The sequence below is a fragment of the Elgaria multicarinata genome, chromosome 18 (genome assembly GCF_023053635.1).
Source record: "Elgaria multicarinata webbii isolate HBS135686 ecotype San Diego chromosome 18, rElgMul1.1.pri, whole genome shotgun sequence".
Taxonomy (NCBI): Eukaryota; Metazoa; Chordata; class Lepidosauria; order Squamata; family Anguidae; genus Elgaria; species Elgaria multicarinata.
In genome coordinates this window covers 3,892,318-3,910,726 of record NC_086188.1, presented here as the reverse complement: position 1 = coordinate 3,910,726, position 18,409 = coordinate 3,892,318, and the positions used below count along the sequence as shown (strand labels likewise).

The following is an 18,409-nucleotide window of genomic DNA, read 5'->3' as shown; positions in this document are numbered from 1 at the left end:
TTTACCTACCGCAATCACACATCCAGCATCTAAACACCCAGAAATTTCCCCCACTTCCTCAAGGGCTCAGGGTTCCTGTTTTCCTTTTCATTATCTTGATCGTTGTTGGGAGATGTAAGATGGAGACAAGAGAACCGTATTAAAACAGACCATTTCAAGCTACGGCTCTTCAAAACTGCTGCCAAGTCGAGAGGATCTGTTTGATCTGGGGAATGTTCTCCCCATGGTGGCTTTCCCCAGATCATTCTCTTACTTTCTTGTAAAGCTGCCCTTCCCACGGTCACGTTTGTGATGCCCGTTTCGAACCTGAAGACGGGGAGGAAATTAAGCCTAGGCTCAGTTCTGCCGTTGTGTTTCAGGCGTGACTTTGGCTTTCTTTCACACTAGGTTTGAAAGAAACTGTGCCCGCTTGCTTTGAAGAGAAGCAAATTTGCAAATCGCAAAAGTGGCCATCTGTCATCCAACCATGTCATCACATCACGTGTCCAATGCAAATCACTCCCAGTTTTCTTTTATTTGCACAATTTGGACGATTCCATCTCCCAAGGACAAAACAAGTACTGTGCTTGGTCCCTGTCATAAAATGGCCAAATCTGTGAAAGGCGACGAGATCCTTGGCGTGTATTGCTCAGAGCAGATTTCTTTAAACCCACTTGCATCCTTTTCAAAGCTCTGTTTTAGAGTGCTGTGTAATGTTCGTTCTCTAATGATCAGATCTCAAATGTTTCATTTTATTTACTAATTAAAAACGCATTTATCCCAGCTTTCCTATAAATTCAAGGTCGCTAGCATCAACACAAATGCCATTAAAATGCAATGAAGTCATTAAAGGGAACAACCAGCAGGGAACAGGGAGCAGATAAAAGCAACAGGACAATTACGAACAGTAGGCATAAACAGTAAAAGTATTGTAGCATTCGGAAATGCAGGAACTCATCCTGATAGCCTCCATAGCCACGCTCCCAAGAGAGGATCAGACCAAGGGTCCATCTAATCTAGCTCTCTGTTCACACAGGGGCCGACCAACTGTCAACCAGGGAACCACAGGCAGGACACGGTGCAACAACACCCTCCAACCCATGTTCCCCAACTAGTGTACACGGGCTTACTGCCTCTGATACTGGAGGTTGCACTTCTCCATCAGGACTAGTAGCCATGGGTAGCCTTCTCCTCCAGGAATTTATCCAAGCCATTTTTAAAGCCCTCCAAATTGGTGGCCATCGTCACCACAACTCGTGGTACTTTAACTATGCAGTGTGTGAAGAAGTACTTCACACCCTGGGAATCCAAAAGTGCAGGCAGATGTTGGAATTCAGCCAAGAAAAGAAAAGGGAGGGGAATCTCTTTCTTTCTCTCATTCTCTGACTTCCTCTATCCTAATCCTACACGGACAATAGCAATACTTGATTTGCTTGTGAGTGGCAACCATTAATGTAATCATTGATGTCTGTACTTGTTGCATTTCAGTTCCCTCTTGACGACAGTTTACACACTCACCGCCGCTGCCAACATGAGCATATAAATCTGTCAATTTGAAATTAACACTGAATGCCTCTGATGAAATGTGGGCAGTGTCAACCGAAGCTCATGCCAAACAAAACGAGTTTTTACGGTGACACAAGACTTTGTTGTTGTTACTCCGAAGAGACTAACGGCTACCCCTCTGGAAATCGGTAAAATTTGGAAGCCTTGTTATCACTTGTCGGAGAGTCCCTCCGTGACGCTGGCGCTCTGGCATTGCTCATGCTCTGAAAAATGGCCCGGTGATGCAGTCATTCACGTTGCCGCCTCTGTTACACTACTGCTAGAAAGATGGTAGGCTTTAATTAAATCACTGAAGGCCCCCAAAAATCTTCTGACACCTTTGTGCTGTGGTGGAAGGACATCAAGGAAGGGGTAAGGTAGGTCTCCCTAGGCTGGCCCTTCCAGAAGAGGCCCTCTTCCTTGACCCAGGCTATCATTCCCTTTGATCCCTCCCTCACTTCTAAACTTGACCATCATCCCCCTCAGCTGGGGATGATGGGAGGTGCAGTCCAACACATCTGGAAGACATTGGCCATGTTGTTGGAAAAGAGTGCCCTCTCTGAGGCAGAGTTGCTATGGTAGTTGCTAATGAAATGTTGCAAAGTCGGAATATCTGGACCGGAGCATTCCTAGATAACCAAAAATCAAGTTAATGTTCTCTTAAGGAACAGTGAGTACCTATCTCTTTGTGTTGATGCTTGCCAAAAGAAAATGCAATGTATTCTCTTTTCCAGCTAGAAATTTCCTGTTAGATGGTGTCTACGTATGCAGCACCAAAGAAGATAGTGTATAAAACCTAGCTACCTCCCTTGAGAGGTAGGCACATGCTTTGCAGCAATTAGCTCCTTTATTTATTTATTTATTTATTTATATATTACATTTTTATACCGCCCAATAGCCGAAGCTCTCTGGGCGGTTCACAAAAATTAAAACCATCATAAAACAACCTTGTGTCTCTTATTCTGCAGAATAAACATTGTTAGACCCATACTTCATCTCCTCTCCTCCTTGTGTGCTGTATTGGACTTGGTACACCAGGGAACGAGCTATTTTTGCAACAATGTTAGCTGGGAATGATGGGAGCTGTAGTTCAACACATCTGGAAGACATTGGCCATGTCTAGAAGACATTGGCCATGTTAGCTGGGAATGATAGGAGCTGTAGTTCAACACATCTGGAAGACATTGGCCACTTTAGCTGGGAATGATAGGAGCTGTAGTTCAACACGTCTGGAAGACATTGGCCATGTTAGCTTGGAATGATGGGAGCTGTAGTTCAACACATCTGGAAGACATTGGCCATTTCTGGAAGACATTGGCCATGTTAGCTGGGAATGATAGGAGCTGTAGTTCAACACGTCTGGAAGACATTGGACACATTAGCTGGGAATGATGGGAGCTGTAGTTCAACACATCTGAGGGCACCAGGATGGAGAAGGCTGCCCTAGAAAGAAGGAAAGAAGAGCACTCTGCCCATGCTCAGGGGCTCTGTCCTTTCTGCCTCCCTCCCCTCTTTTCGCTTCTCTCCTTTCCAGCCGGAAAATTCCATCCCCAACCGCTCCTCCTCCTTTTAGTCCGCCTGGACCATCGAGATGAACGGAAGGAGCGGCTTTTCTTCCCTCACCCCGGTGCTTGGCAGGAAGTGGCTTTTTTGCGCAGGCGCGGTTGCTGCGAGGCGCACCGGAAGGAAGCAGACCGGCAGTGGCCGCTTTCCCCTGTGCCACGGACCGGAGGGGACGGTGGGTGTGCGGGGGGGGGGGGGTCGCCGGGTTGCCATGACGACCATGGCTGCAGGGGGGGAGAGAGCGATCAGGTCGCTGTTGCTATAGCAACCATGAAACATGAGGCCTCCCTGGAGGTGGGGGCTGAAAAGGGGGGAGGAAATGAGGGGGGCTGTTGAGGGAGGGGGTCAGTTTTATAAGTGGGGGGAGTCAAGGGGGAGCCCTGAGGGTGTGTGTGTGTGTGTGTGTCAGTCAGTTAGGCCCTCTTATTCATCATCATCATTGTAATCTTTAGTCTTCTTTCCTTGTATTTCCCCTAGTATTGAGGGCTCAGAGTCCTTTATGTGTTTAAAGTAAAGGCCAACGTAGGGTGTCAGATGAGGGGTGGGGGAGGAAGGGAGCCTGCGGTATTGGGGGGGGGGGGCTGGAAAGGGAACAGTTTTGGGGATGCTGCTGGGAGAAGGTGGGATCGAAAGAGGCAGTGTGGGGGGGATGGGGGAGGAGAGGAGGGAAGGTGGGGGTGGCTGTAAGTGGGGGGAGCAGAGGCAAAGGAAGCTAAGGGGTCTGTTGAAGGAAGCTGAGAGGGGTTGGGGTCATGTTTAGGAGCAGAGGTACGGGGTGTGTGTGTCAGAGGAGAGATCTGGTGTAGAGTGGGAGCTGGCAAGAGGAGGGTGAGAAGGGAAATGTAGGTCAGGCTTAGCAGGGGGTTGGACTCGATGGCCTTGTAGGCCCCTTCCAACTCCACTATTCTATGATTCTATGAGGGAGGGATCAAAGGGGGAGTCCTGAGGGAAATGGGGTGGGAAACATGCCTAGGGGGCTTCTTTCACCTCCTGCTCCCTCGCCCCATGTCCTTGCCTGGCTTTCCCTAACCCTTCCCTCGCCCTTCCTCTCCATCAGGCATTATGTCGCTGTCCCACTTGTACGGCAAAAATGACGCCATGGCTGATGACGATGTGGAGATGGAGAAGTTTGAGATCACCGACTGGGACCTCCAGAATGAGTTCAACCCCAACCGGCAGCGCCACTGGCAGACCAAGGAGGAGGCCATTTACGGCATGTGGGCTGAGCATGACTCCGATGACGAGAGACCCAGCTTCGGGGGCAAAAGGTACAGCCGTTCCTGCCGATGCCCTGAAAGTTCTGATCAGAAATGTTCTGATTTGCGAGTCTCTTCTCCAAAGTTCTGTATCCCTCTTTCCAAATTTGTGACAGCATTAATGCTGAAACAAAGCAGATGGTCACCTTTGAGGGGAGGGTATATTTCTTATTCACAGTTAACCCCAAACACAATCCAGCTATTGTAGCAAGCATACGAATTTACATGTTGCAACTTCTGAATTTGGGATATTCATTTGACAACCTGAGTAAATTTCAGCCAGTGGTGAGCTTCAACAGAGTAGAGCAGCTTCACCTCTGGATGCATCTTTGTAGGCCGCAGAAACACCTCTGATTTTCTCCCCCCTCCCCCCAACCCAGGTCTCGAGATTACTCCGCCCCTGTTAACTTTATCAGCGCCGGGCTGAAGAAGCCAGCAGCTGATGAGATAACGGATGAAGATTCTGATGAGGATGAGAAACCTGTGAAACAGGAAGAAATTCCCAAGGAGTTTGTGCCAAAGAAGTTAAAGACGGTGAGTTGTTCTTACTTGTTTTGGCCATAAATCATTGCAAGTTCTTAGTAGTTCTGGAACCTATGAAAGCAGTGGTTCCCAAAGTGGGCGGGTACTGCCCCCTTGGGGGCGGTGGGATTGCATAGGGGGGCACTAAGAGGCAAAGGGGTGGCAGAGGGCGCTCGAGGTGGTCTTTTCCTAGAAGCGCCTCTCCAGAAGGTCTTAAAACCCAGGGACATTTTTATGGGAGAAGGTAGTTTGGTCCTAAGCCATATAGGGGAAGAATCCACACATGTATTAATACCGTTTAAGAAGAGTCCTTTTAACGGTGAATTGAAATGTTTCAAAAGCACCAGAACGCTAATGAAGAGACATACCCTGCTTGGTGTGCCCTGTCACGCCGGCTGCAAAACAGAGGCATTTGCTCTCTTTTCCCTCCCTCCCTCGGCAAGCCTGTGGCGGGTGCTTCGGATTTTGAATAAATATTCAATTAATAGTTACTATTTTGAATTTTATTGTTATTATCTTCCTTAGTGGGTCGTTGAAAACCGCTATTCTGAATAATGATTTTTATAGTGTAGGGTAGGGGGCACTGGGCATGAGTTTGTGGAACCAAGGGGGCGGTGACCTGAAAAAGTTTGGGAACCACTGTATTAAAGGATCTCAGGGAACACTAACCGTAATGAGAAAAATAGACAGTCTCAATTTTGTTGGTGTGGTGTATGTGTAGCCTCAGTTTGTAATACCCCAAATAATTGTGCAGTCCTTCTCTAATAGAGCTGCCAGTACCAACACACATGGGATGAACTAGAATATTTAATTATTATTCTCCCCCCCCCTTCCCCCCCCTTCTTCTTTGTAACCAGGGTGGCAATTTCAAACCCAGCCAGAAGGGCTTCGTAGGAGGAACCAAATCCTTCACGGACCTTGGCAGCTGGGAGAGGCACACCAAGGGCATTGGGCAGAAGCTTCTTCAGAAGATGGGCTACGTGCCTGGCAGGGGCCTTGGAAAGAATGCTCAAGGTGTGGCACAACCCCTCCTCCGCCTCATTGCACGGGCTTCCTTGGAAATGCAAGACAAGTTGGCCTCTGCCTTGCTTTCTCCCTCTTGCAGAATCAGCCTTCCAGTTTGTACATTCCAACTCCATTACGTATAGGCAAAGGCTTTTCAACCCAAACATCCATCTAGGAATGCCACAAATTAGAATTGTAGAAGATACAATGAACGTTGACAGTGTAGACTGCCAGTTAATTTTGATCTGCTTATAAAATTGACATGGTAGTTGTGAACCTGCAAAGGTTGTAGTTAGCTTGGGAAGACGTTGGACATCTGTAGAGCTGCAGTTTGCTTTTCACCTGGGATAAACAGTCCTCTCTGGGTGAGCAGACAAGAATAAGCAGCACAACTCTCTTCCCAGAGTGCCACAGGGCTGGTTAAATTCCTGACCCTTTCAGAGTAAGGGACGCTACACCACAGCACTTCTTTTGACAGGAGTGGGGGGAGAAATTCACTAGAGTTGCAATTGGGATGCCTGAGTAGTGTGCTTAGGGTACCCACTTCCCTCTCCAGGGAGTTGTGACCATTTTGTGTTCTTAAACTCACTGACTGCTGTGAACTTCCTTCCCTAGGTATCATCACCCCAATTGAGGCCAAGCAGAGGAAGGGGAAAGCAGCCATAGGGGCATATGGCTCAGAGCGAACCACCCAGTCCTTGCAGGACTTCCCTGCCGTTGACTCGGATGAAGAAGCTGAAGAGGTACAACGCAGAAAGAGACTTTCGTCTCCAGCTCAGTTCAGACAACACGTTTCTCAACAGTGGTTTTCGAACTCCACGGTGGAGTTTTTACACCACCGTTGAGAAGCGTGTTGTCTGGCGGGAAAGCCCCATGCAACGGTGGAGGTTTTTTGGGGGGGGGGAGAAACACTCCATGCAGATTATCCATGCTGCGTTGAGGAGAGATCCTGCACAACTGTTGGGTGGCGAGCTCCGTGGCGTTTCTGTTCATTCATTTATTTATTTGAGTTGACTTTTCCCCCTGGCGATAGAGCTCCCTGGCAAGAGCGGCAAAAGGAGCGAGTGATGCTCTAGGAGAGCCACCAGGATTGTTTTTGGCAGCAATGGCTAATGGGATACCAGGGGAGGAACTGTCAAACGCCGCGATGGATTTTACTCAACTCCACCGGAGCCCACAGTCATTACAGTGCAGTTAGAACATGTTGTGTGGAGAATACCTCCTGAACACTCAACCGCTGAGTGGAGTTCTCACACTGCATTGACTAACGTGTTTTTTGATCTGAGACCGTCACATTTGGGCCTGTGTTTGGGTGAAACATAATGATTTTTCACCTCAAATGGCCCTCTAACATTTTCCCGTATTGCTGCATTGCTGTTATCTCTGGCTTTGTGTCCAAGAGGCTTCTGAGAAAAGTTCATGATTCAAAATAGGGTCGGGGTGTCTGTTTATAGCTTGTGTGTCTCTCCCCTTTTCATTTTGCAAATATTTAAGTTGGGGTACGTGCAAGTTACTGGAATCTGAAACTGCATTTCATTTGTGTACCCGTAACCAGTCACATTGACAGTCAGTAGAGCTAGGGAATGAAAATCTCACCTCTTGCTCTCAGGTAGAGTCCGTAGAATATCTGGCTGTGGAACAGGGCTTCGGTTATTAGGAGCGCCTGCTGTTGTCCCATACTCCTCTGGAGGAACAGCGCCCTTTTGTTGGTGCTTATCTTAAGAAGAACAAAAAGAAAAATCCCTTGAATGCAATTGGCCAGCTACATCCGCTGCTTAGCCCCATAGGGATAAAAAGGGCCCAGCCTCCCCCCACAATAGATTCTGCCCTGATGTTTGTGGAAGACCTGCCTCTATCTCAGGCTTTGCCCCTCCTCTCCCCCTACCCCAGAAATTCCAGAAGGAGCTCAGCCAGTGGCGGAAGGACCCAAGCGGGGGCAAGAAGAAGCCGAAATACACCTACAAGACCGTGGAAGAGCTGAAAGCCAAGGGCAGGGCAGGGAAGCAGTTATCGGCTCCTCAGAAGGAGCTGGCACAAGTGAAGGTACGGCTGATGTCCAAAGCGAGAGGGGGCTGGTTTCAGGGTTGTTCTGATTTATTCCTGGGGTGGTGGGGGAAGAGGGAACATACAAGCAAGAAAGATGGAAAATATCCTCAGGATGCCAGCCCAGAAAGTTCCTCTTCCATGCTTAGAGAGTTAGCTGGATTTCCTTTCTCCTCGGCTGTGACAGATGGCCTGCTGTTGATGAACGCGGCTTTTTGTGGAATCATAGAATAGTAGAGTTGGAAGGGGCCTCTAAGGCCATCGAGTCCAACCCCCTGCTCAATGCAGGAATCCACCTTAAAGCATCCCTGACAGATGGTTGTCCAGCTGCCTCTTGAAGGCCTCTAGAGTGTGGGAAAGCTCACCACCTCCCTAGGTCATTGGTTCCATTGCCATACTGCTCTAACAGTCAGGAAGTTTTTCCGGATGTCCAGCCGGAACCTGGCTTCCTGTCAGTTGAGACCGTGATTCCGTCTCCTTCATGTCGGGTTCTGCGTTTTCTTGCTCGGCAGGTGATTGACATGACGGGCCGGGAGCAGAAAGTCTACTACAGCTACAGCCAAATCAGCCAGAAGCACAACATCCCCGACGACAACCCCCAGCACTCCCCGCTGGGGAAGGACCCGAAGGCGCAAGCCTTCACCCTGCCGGAACTGGAGCACAACCTGCAGCTGCTCATCGACCTGACTGAGCAGGAGATCATCCAGAACGACCGGCAGCTGCAGTACGAGCGGGACATGGTGGTCAACCTGAGCCACGAGATCGAGAAGGTGGCCGAGGTCCTCGGCCACGAGGAGGCGGACATCCGCGACCTCAGCAAGGTGCTGGAGCTGGTGGAGGAGTGCGAGAGGCGGATGCAGCCCCACTGCGAAGACCCCCTGACCCTGCCCGAGTGCGCCAAGATCTTCGAGACCCTCCAGGATAAATACTACGAGGAGTATCGGATGTCTGACCGCGTGGACCTGGCGGTGGCCATCGTCTTCCCTCTGGTCAAGGACTACTTCAAGAACTGGGACCCTTTGAAGGTGAGTGCAGGGTGTGTGCTGGGCTGCTGGAGTTTGGCCTCCCGTGTGGGTGGCTTTGAAAGCAGCTCTTGAAAGCTCTGAGCAGACGGGGGCTGGCGAATTCAGTGGCGCAGGTGCTAGCCCTCAAACCTGAGGGCTGGACAGGCCGCTTCCTCAGTGTATACTTTGCCAATAAACACACCGGGTTGGAGAATGCAAGTTAAAGTTTATTCGTAAGTGTTGCAACATTGGAGCTCCAGTGGGAAATGCAAATTAAGAGCTCCCCGAACAAAGGGATCCTCTGGAATATATAGGCTCTGGTTACATCACTCGTTAGTAACATAATTGGTCAGTGCTCTTCTCTCTAATGGACTTTACTGGTCCGTGCTCTGTTAACAATAGGGTGACCCTATAAAAAGGAGGACCGGGCTCCTGTATCTTTAACAGTTGCATAGAAAAGGGAATTTCGGCAGTTGTCATTTGTATATATGGGGAACCTGGGGAAATTCCCTCTTCATCACCACAGTTAAAGCTGCAGGAGCTATACTAGAGTGACCAGACTTAAAAGAGGGCAGAGCACCTGCAGCTTTAACTGCTGAGATGAAGAGGAAATTTCACCAGATTATCGATATATGCAAATGACACCTGGTGAAATTCCCTTTTCTATGCAACTGTTAAAGATACAGGAGCCCTGTCCTCCTTTCCATACGGTCACCCTAGTTAACAAACTAGGTTACATTGCCAATACAAGGTAAGGTGAATACAATTCATACATCACAGCTTACATTCGACACTGATGGGTTGAAAGTTTTTCCTTTGTCTAAGATGCACTTAGAATCCGCCATGAAGGAATGTTGGGGGGGGGGGGGCAGTTCTTAACCTTTCACCTGGAGCATAGACTTATTTTACAGAATGAAATTCCCTTTTACACACATCACAGGCAGGTGGGCAAAACACTTCCCGGCACCGTCTGAGCTAGGGGTGGGGGGGTTGGGGGGGGGCTTGCTTCCCCACCGTAACTATGGCCAGTAGATGTTCCAAAAATTGATAACTTCCTTTCTACCTAAAAATTATTAATTTATTAATTTATTGCATTTCTATACCGCCCGATAGCCGAAACTCTCTGGGCGGCTCACAGAAATTAAAACCGTAAAGACCGTTCAAAGTATAAAACAACAATACAGAAACACAATATAAAAACACAACCAGGATAAAACCTAGCAGCAGCGTAGAGATTTTTTTTACAGATTTAAAATACAGATTTAAAACAGCGAAGTTAAAAGGCTATGGCGATAAACTTAAAATACTGGGAAAATAAAGTCTTCATTTTATCGGTTTGCTTGTTTAGTTTTTTTTTTTAAAAAAAAATCTCAGTATTTTAACACCTAAATTTAAACTTTGCTATTTTAATTCTGTATTTTAATCCTATATCAATTTCTGCTGTGTGGTTTTTATCCTGGTTGTGTTTTGTATTTGTGTTTTTAGACTGTTGGATGTTTTATTATGTTCTTAACGGTTTTAATTTTTGTGAACCACCTAGAGAGCTTCAGCTATTGGGAGGTATAAAAATGTAATAAAATAAATAAATAAAACAGTTTTCCTTCTACTCTTCTTCTGTTGAGGAGAATTCTCTCCCAGCCTTTCCTACAACAATCCTGCAAGCTTCATGGCTGAACAATAATTTGAACCCAGGTCTCCCTCTGCCAACACACCATAAAGTTGCCAGAAACACCACATCCCCCTTTCTATGTTACACTTGTGGGCTTGTGTACATAACACACGTGTGTGTGTGTGTGTTCTTTCCTCTCTCCAGGACTACATGTATGGCACAGAAATTCTAGCCAAATGGAAGAGCTTGCTGGAAAACGATCAATTACTATCTCATGGCGGGCAGGACCTTGCCTCGGATGCTTTCCATAGGTGAGTGGACCATCCGTGCACATTTGTGTGTGTGTTTTTCTCTGAGAGAAAAAGCATGCTTCTAAAGCGGCAGTAATTCTCTTTATTTGGCTCTCTTGTAACTTGTTTGTAACCTGTCTGGCAGGGTGGGCTAGAAATACCTAACCATGGGTGGCCTGCTCATTTTGAATGTGGGAAAGGCTTTAAAGCTCCCTGAATAGCTTTGAGCAGGTCTAAGGGTATCAGAGAAATCCACAGTGGAATCAGATGAGTTCAGATTTTTAGTTATTTATTTAGAATATTTATATACTGGTCCCCATTGAAAAGTTTCGGAGTGGTGTACAAGATACAATGAAAATAAAAACAGAATAAAACACTTAAAAACAAAATTTAAAAGAAGCAAAAATAGATTCAAGGCTGCATATTAAGGAAAGGCTTCTTGGAATAAAGATGGTTTCAGGAGGCGCCGAAAGGAGTACAAGGTTAGCGCCTGCCTGACCTCCAGAGGCAGGGAATTCCACAGGAGGGGGGCCACCACGCTGAAGGCTCTTCCCCTGGTGGATTCCAATCGGAGGATGGATCTAGGTGGAACCACCAGGAGCAGGCCCTCGGATGACCTCAGTGACCGGGCAGGTTGGTAGGGGAGAAGGCGTTCTCTCAGGTATCCTGGTCCCAAGTTGTTTAGGGCTTTGTACACAAGTACAAGAACCTTCAACCTGGCCCGGTAGCGAATAGGCAGCCAGTGCAGTTCCCTCAGCAGAGGAGTTCCATGCTGGAAAGGGGCAGCTCCAGACAACAGCTGAGCTGCAGCATTCTGCACTAGCTCCAGCTTCCGGAGCAGCTTCAAGGGCAGCCCCACATAGAGCGCGTTGCAGTAATCCAATCTTGAGGTTACCAATGCCTCTACCACCGTGGCCAGGCCATAGTTGGCGAACCAACCGAAGCTGGTAAAAGGCACTCTGAGCCGTGGCGGCCACTTGAGCCTTCAGTGACAGAGATGGGTCTAAGAGTACCCCCAAACTATGAACCTGATCTTTCAGAGGCAGTGCAACCCCATCCAGACCAGGCAATGAGCCTGTCTCCCGGACTCAGGAACCGCTCACCCACAGGGCTTCCGTCTTGCCAGGATTCAGTCTCAGTTTATTGGCCCTCATCCAGCCCATTACTGAGTCTAGGCACTGGTCCAGGACCTGCACAGCCTCACCTGATTCAGTTGTTACAGGGAGATAGAGCTGCGTATCATCAGCGTATTGCATTTATGAATTCTACCTGTGGATTCCACAGCTTTCCCGCTGTCGGGTGGGTTCCGTGAACTTGCAGACCGTTTTCCTAACCTTTGGGAATTTCGCTCAAATTTCATCATAGAAAAATATGCGATTTTTTTTTAAAATAACCTCTGCCAAAAACGTAAATTTCCCACATAGGCTAAAGTGTGAAAACGCACATTTGGGGGGGGGGGGGGAAATTTGTGCATTTTTCCAGATGTGGATTTGCGCAAATTCACTGACGGGCTGACAATGAAATGAAAGGCGCCTGACGAACAACCAAACGCAGATGGAGCGGACTTTACACAATCCGTACACCCCAGAGCAGGTCACACCCATTTGTCTACCTGGCAAGATAAAAGCTGACAAAGAAATAATTCCTAACTTGCCCCAACTCCATGCAATGAGCAGGGAAAGGAAGTCCGACCGACAGCGTGTCCGAAAACGCCTCTAGTCTCTACCAGAGAAGCCAACTTGGTCGTGCAGGTTTGCTTCCTGCACCGCTCACGCCAGGACCCTTTGCTCCCCCAGGCTGATGTGGGAGGCGTGGATGCCGTACGTGCGGAGCATCGTGGCGCAGTGGCAGCCCCGGAACTGCATCCCGATGGTGGACTTCCTTGACAGCTGGGGGCACATCATTCCCGTGTGGATCCTGGATAATATTCTGGACCACCTGATCTTCCCCAAGCTGCAGAAAGAGGTAGGAGGGAAGCTCTTTTGTGCGGCTCCGTGAATAAGCCAACGCAGAGGGGATTTTAGCTTCAGCAGTGCCTGTCCCATAGAATCATAGAATAGCAGAGTTGGAAGGGGCCCACAAGGCCATCGAGTCCAACCCCCTGCTCAATGCAGGAATCCACCCTAAAGCATCCCTGACGGATGACTATCCAGCTGCCCCTTGAACGCCTCTAGTGTGGGAGAGCCCACTAACTGATTCCATTGTCGTACTGCTCTAACAGTCAGGAAGTTTTTCCTGATGTCCAGCTGGAATCTGGCTTCCTTCAACTTGAGCCCGTTATTCCGTGTCCTGCACTCTGGGAGGATCGAGAAGAGATCCTGGCCCTCCTCTGTGTGACAACCTTTTAAGTATTTGAAGAGTGCTATCATGTCTCCCCTCAATCTTCTCTTCTCCAGGCTAAACCTGCCCAGTTCTTTCAGTCTCTCTTCATAGGGCTTTGTTTCTAGACCCCTGATCATCCTCATTGCCCTCTTCTAAACCCCCTTCAGCTTGTCTGCGTCCTTCTTGAATTGTGGAGCCCAGAACTGGATGCAATACTCTAGATGAGGCCTAACCAGGGCCGAATAGAGAGGAACCAGTCCCTCCCGTGATTTGGAAGCTATACTTCTAATAATGCAGCCCAAAATAGCATTTGCCTTCCTTGCAGCCATATTGCACTGTTGGCTCATATTCAGCTCTTCATGGGCAGAGAGCCTCGGCCGCAAAGCCCTTGTGGCTGAAGGTCTCTGGGTCTCCTCCTCCCTGCTCATCTCTGCTCTTGCTCCAAGGTGGAAAACTGGAACCCCCTTACCGACACGGTCCCCATCCACTCGTGGATCCACCCCTGGCTGCCGCTGATGCAGGCCCGGCTGGAGCCGCTCTACTCGCCGATCCGCAACAAGCTGTCCAGCGCCCTCCAGAAGTGGCATCCCAGCGACTCCTCCGCCAAGCTCATCCTGCAGCCCTGGAAGGAGGTCTTCACCCCGGGGTCGTGGGAGGCCTTCATGATCAAGAACATTGTCCCTAAGCTGGGTGAGTTGCCGGAGCTCAGCGGGTCTCCCCAACAAAGCAGAAAGGGGCGGACGGGGCCGAGAAAGGCCACGGGTATGATGCAGGCGGGAACGTCCCGCAGGAGCAGCCTCCAAATCGTGGACCGAGAATAAAGCGCACGGATTAAATGTGCACGAATTATACTCGCCCATCAAAGGCTTTGGATTCTTAACTAGGTTTGGCTAGGTGTGGGATTTCAGAGGTCGAGGGAGAGGTCAGCCCTTAACGGTCCCTGGACCTGATTTGGGCCACCAGGCGCCCACCTATTGCCTACATTCTTGCAGATTTATTTGCAATTGAGAGGTGTGCGGGGGTGAGTGCAAAGTTGTGGCTGAGACACCCCCACCCCCACCTGCACTTCGCCACATTCTCCCCCTTCTCAGTTGCTCTTAGCGGCAGACGAATGCAGCTTAACTTAGAACAGTGGTTCTCAACCTGGGGCGCTCCAGATGTGTTGGACTGCATCTCCCAGAATGCCCCAGCCAGCAGAGCTGGCTGGGGCATTCTGGGAGTTGTAGTCCAACACATCTGGAGCGCCCCAGGTTGAGAAAGGCTGACTTAGAAGGACGCGGGTTGGTGCCTCCAGACCACTGAGACGTTTGCTCCCCTCTAAGAACCTGGTTGATTATCCCTGGCGTGGAAAGCAGGGCAGGAGGAGCAGCGGCAAGGAGAACTCCAGCTATTGGGCCCTATAGAAATGCAATAAATAAAACGACTAAATAAGCCGTTGAGTCCGTGGGAGAAAGGAAGAGCTGAAGAGCTGCTGCCTGCCCTACACCCCACACCTTTTGGGAGTCCTCCCTAGACAGAGTCCCTATTTCAAGGCTTTTCTCTAAAACCTTTAAAAAGCAACCTGATTTGGGGGATGGGGACGAGGGGTGCTCAAGACACCTGTGGGGTGTTGGCCGTACCTTAGTTGGTTTGCCCTGGGGAGGGGGGGGGGAAGCCCAGTGAGCGTCATCACTGGGAGTGATGCAAACAGCCCCCCTTCCGTCTCCAGGCGGTGTTGCTTTAAGGTGCCTTTGCCCTCTGCTCCTCCTCCTCTTCCTCCCCAGGCCTGTGCCTGAACGAGCTGATGATCAACCCTCACCAGCAGCATATGGACGCCTTTTTCTGGGTGATGGACTGGGAAGGGATGATTTCCGTCTCCAGCCTGGTGGGCATCCTCGAGAAGCACTTCTTCCCCAAGTGGCTGCAGGTGCGTGGCCCTGAGAGGCGGGCTGGGCTCGGGAGCCCCCTGGGGAGGGAGGGAGGGAGGGAGGGAGGGGCGGCCGGGTTTCGCGAAGCGGCGCTCCGCTCGGCTCTTCCGCTTTCGGATGGCTCTCAGCGCAAAGGGATTTCGTTCGGGGTCGAGCAGGGATGGCGCTGCACCGTGCAGGCAGCCCACGAAGCAACCTTGCAGTTTGGCTCGTTCACCTGGACCTGCTTTCTCTACGTCGGCAGGGATTGTTGCCTTGCGCCTTTTGACCAGCGCGGTGTTGGTTTTTGCGGGGTGTGTGTGTGCATTGCGTTGGCCTTGGGTGGCATCTTAGGACACCTTCTCTCTCGATCAGAAATGCATCATTGGCTCAGTTGTGAACGGCTTGTCCTCAGCCAGCAGCCCCCAAAGCGCCCTTGAGCCCCCTGGCCTGCTCTCTGTGCCTAGGGGTGGGATGGGGTGTTGTCATGCTGCCGATACAGTCTTCCTCCTCCCCGTGCAGGTGCTCTGCTCCTGGCTCAGCAACAACCCCAACTACGAAGAGATCACCAAGTGGTACCTGGGCTGGAAGTCTATGTTCTCTGACCAGGTGCTGGCGCATCCGTCCATCAAGGAGAAATTCAACGAGGCTCTCGACATCATGAACAGAGCTGTCTCTTCCAGCGTCGGTGAGTGAGCCGTTGCCAACCTGGCCCTGCGTTCGCCTGCATCCTCTCTCTCTCTCTCTCTCTCTCTCTCTCACACACACACACACACACACACACGTGCACACTTATTTATTTATTTATTTATTTAAGCATTTTTATGCTGCCATTCAGCCAAAAACGGCTCTCACGGCGGCTTACAAAAGTATTTCTTGACAGTCCCTGCCCACAGGCTTACAGTCTAAAAGACATGACACAAAAGGAAAGGGGATTGGGAGGGAGGAGGAGGAGGAGGAGGAGGGGGGAAAGGAAAGCAAATTCAGGCACTACAATCTTAGTTGCAAAGTTCAGCAGTTAAAGTTGGCAGTTGGCAGCAGGAGGGAGGGGGCTCTCAGCTGGAGCTGGACCCAGGCACGATGGAGAGGTGTCTGGCTGCTGCTTCCTCCCTCATTGGTGGCCTCTGCAGAGACAGTAGGTAGCAGGAAGGAGGGGGCTCTCAGCTGGAGCTGGACCCAGGCACGGTGGAGAGGTGCCTGGCTGCTGCTTCCTCCCTCACTGGTGGCCTCTGCAGAGACAGTTGGTAGCAGGAGGGAGGGGGCTTTCAGCTGGACCCAGGCATGATGGAGAGGTGCCTGGCTGCTGCTTCCTCCCTCACTGGTGGCCTCTGCAGAGACAGTTGGTAGCAGGAGGGAGGGGGCTCTGAGCTGGAGCTGGACCCAGGCACGATGGAGAGGTGCCTGGCTGCTGCTTCCTCCCTCACTGGTGGCCCACGCTCCCGGCCATAGCTATTGGCTCTTTGTTTGCTTGTTTAGAATGACATCTGCTTCACCTGAGAGAATGAGATCATTAAATTTATTTATTTATTTATTAAATTTATATACCGCTCCCTAGCCGAAGCTCTCTGGGCGGTTCACAAAAATTAAAAACAGGGAACCTTAAAAAGTACAAAATTTTAAACCATCAAAAATATAAAAACAACAGTATCCATTTAATCAACAACAGTTCTGGGGTCCGTTAAAAACAAACAACTTAGCATATGTTGTTTAATGTTAAATGCCTGGGAGAAAAGTCTTGACCTGGCGCCAAAAAGTTAACTATGTTGGTGCCAGTTGAGCCTCGTCGGGGAGATAATTCCACAATTGGGGGACCACCACTGAAAAGGCCCTCTGGGTGATGGACTGGGAAGCTTCCCTCGGAGTAGGCACTCGGAGGAGGACCTTAGATGTTGAGCACAGTGTATGGATAGGTTCATGTCGGGAGAGGCGTTCCCTCAGGTATGGTGGTCCCAAGCCATGTAGAGCTTTACAGGTTAAAACCAGCACCTTGAATTGGGCTCGGAAACGTATAGGCAGCCAATGCAAGCGGGCCAGAATCGGGACTGTGCAAAAAGAGTAGCTTATAATAATTCACAATGTGAAATGGAGGCTGCGTTCATACGCACATTTGCCCGGGAGTAAGCACCATTGAGCAAAACGGCTCTTCGGAGTAGACGTCCGTAGCAGCCCTCTGTGAGAGGACAAGCGCTTTCTCCTTCACTTGTATTTCCTTAGCCAGCATTCTTTCCAGTCCACCAGCTACTAATTCTCCTGCTCTTGTCGCTCCGGTTTCAGAAGTTCTGTCCCCCCCCCCCCCCCCGGTTCAAAACTAAAACGCAGATGGGAGAGGCGAGACTCCTCTGGCTGCCTCCCCCCAAAGATCCCTCTGTATTGCTAATGCCGCAGATCCACCTTTTGTCAGCTGCCTGACCCCGGATGCGCACATCCTGCGCGCCGGGGCCGGTGGAGGCAACGCGGCTCCCTGGGCTGCCCCTCTCACTTCCGCCTCCGTTTCTTTCCCCAGGCGGCTACATGCAGCCGGGGGCGCGGGAGAACATCGCCTACCTCACCCACACCGAGCGCCGGAAGGACTTCCAGTACGAGGCGATGCAGGAGCGCCGGGAGGCCGAGAACATGGCGCAGCGGGGGATCGGCATGGCCGCCGGCTCCGTGCCCATGAACTTCAAGGACTTGATCCAGACCAAGGCGGAGGAACACAACATCGTCTTCATGCCGGTCATCGGGAAGCGACACGAAGGGAAGCAGCTCTACACCTTTGGGCGCATCGTCATCTATATCGACCGGGGCGTGGTCTTCGTGCAGGGCGAGAAGACCTGGGTGCCCACCTCCCTGCAGAGCCTCATCGACATGGCCAAGTGAGGGCGAGAGAGGCTGGGACCCGAGGGCAGGGCTCTCGCCCCTCGCGTCCGGGGTGGCCGCCTCGCGGGGCAGAGGACCAAGAGTCAGGGGTTCCCAGGACTGGGTTTGTGCCACTGTTGTCTGGGGACGTGCTTGAAACTGTCACAAGCTGCAGAGAGGGCTTGGAAGGAGGCCGTCGGGCCTCAGCCCTGGACTGAGACGGCTCGTTGCGTAATTAAAGCGTGTCTAACTTATTTTGCTAGCCGCTGTAGCACTGAAATGCCAGAGACCCAGAACCAAAAGACTCCCAATGGGCCTTGTCCAACTTAGTCCGACTAAGGTTCTGATAGTTTTTCTGGAAGACGCTGAAGCCGTGATAATAATAAAAAAAACACCACCACTGCACTGAATGCTAAAATCTGATTTCCATGTCACAGCATTGCCACCAAAAGAAACAGTATGGTATTTATTTATTTATTTATTTATTATTACATTTCTATACCGCCCAATAACCGGAGCTCTCTGGGCGGTTCACAAAAATTAAAAA

General features: G+C 50.3%; 1 protein-coding gene across 1 annotated transcript; it reads left to right on the top strand.

Annotated features, from left to right (window-relative positions):
• The first annotated feature begins 3,185 nt into the window (after positions 1-3,185).
• On the top strand, positions 3,186-18,382 carry TFIP11 (tuftelin interacting protein 11). The gene is made up of 13 exons (XM_063143690.1): positions 3,186-3,262; positions 4,145-4,355; positions 4,724-4,877; positions 5,723-5,879; positions 6,486-6,613; positions 7,761-7,913; positions 8,426-8,938; positions 10,731-10,837; positions 12,613-12,781; positions 13,585-13,828; positions 14,902-15,044; positions 15,547-15,712; positions 17,528-18,382. The coding sequence occupies exons 2-13, from the start codon at positions 4,150-4,152 to the stop codon at positions 17,881-17,883; spliced, it is 2,496 nt and encodes an 831-aa protein (XP_062999760.1). The 5' UTR covers positions 3,186-3,262; positions 4,145-4,149; the 3' UTR covers positions 17,884-18,382.
• Positions 18,383-18,409: the final 27 nt, after the last annotated feature.

Bases quoted from the DNA above. Each gene is read 5' to 3' on its own strand.
- TFIP11 (XM_063143690.1), top strand. From the start codon at position 4,150: ATGTCGCTGTCCCACTTGTACGGCAAAAATGACGCCATGGCTGATGAC. The intron at 10,838-12,612 runs GTGAGTGGACCA...TTGCTCCCCCAG, and splicing joins GCCTCGGATGCTTTCCATAG to GCTGATGTGGGAGGCGTGGA. The intron at 15,045-15,546 runs GTGCGTGGCCCT...CTCCCCGTGCAG, and splicing joins TCTTCCCCAAGTGGCTGCAG to GTGCTCTGCTCCTGGCTCAG.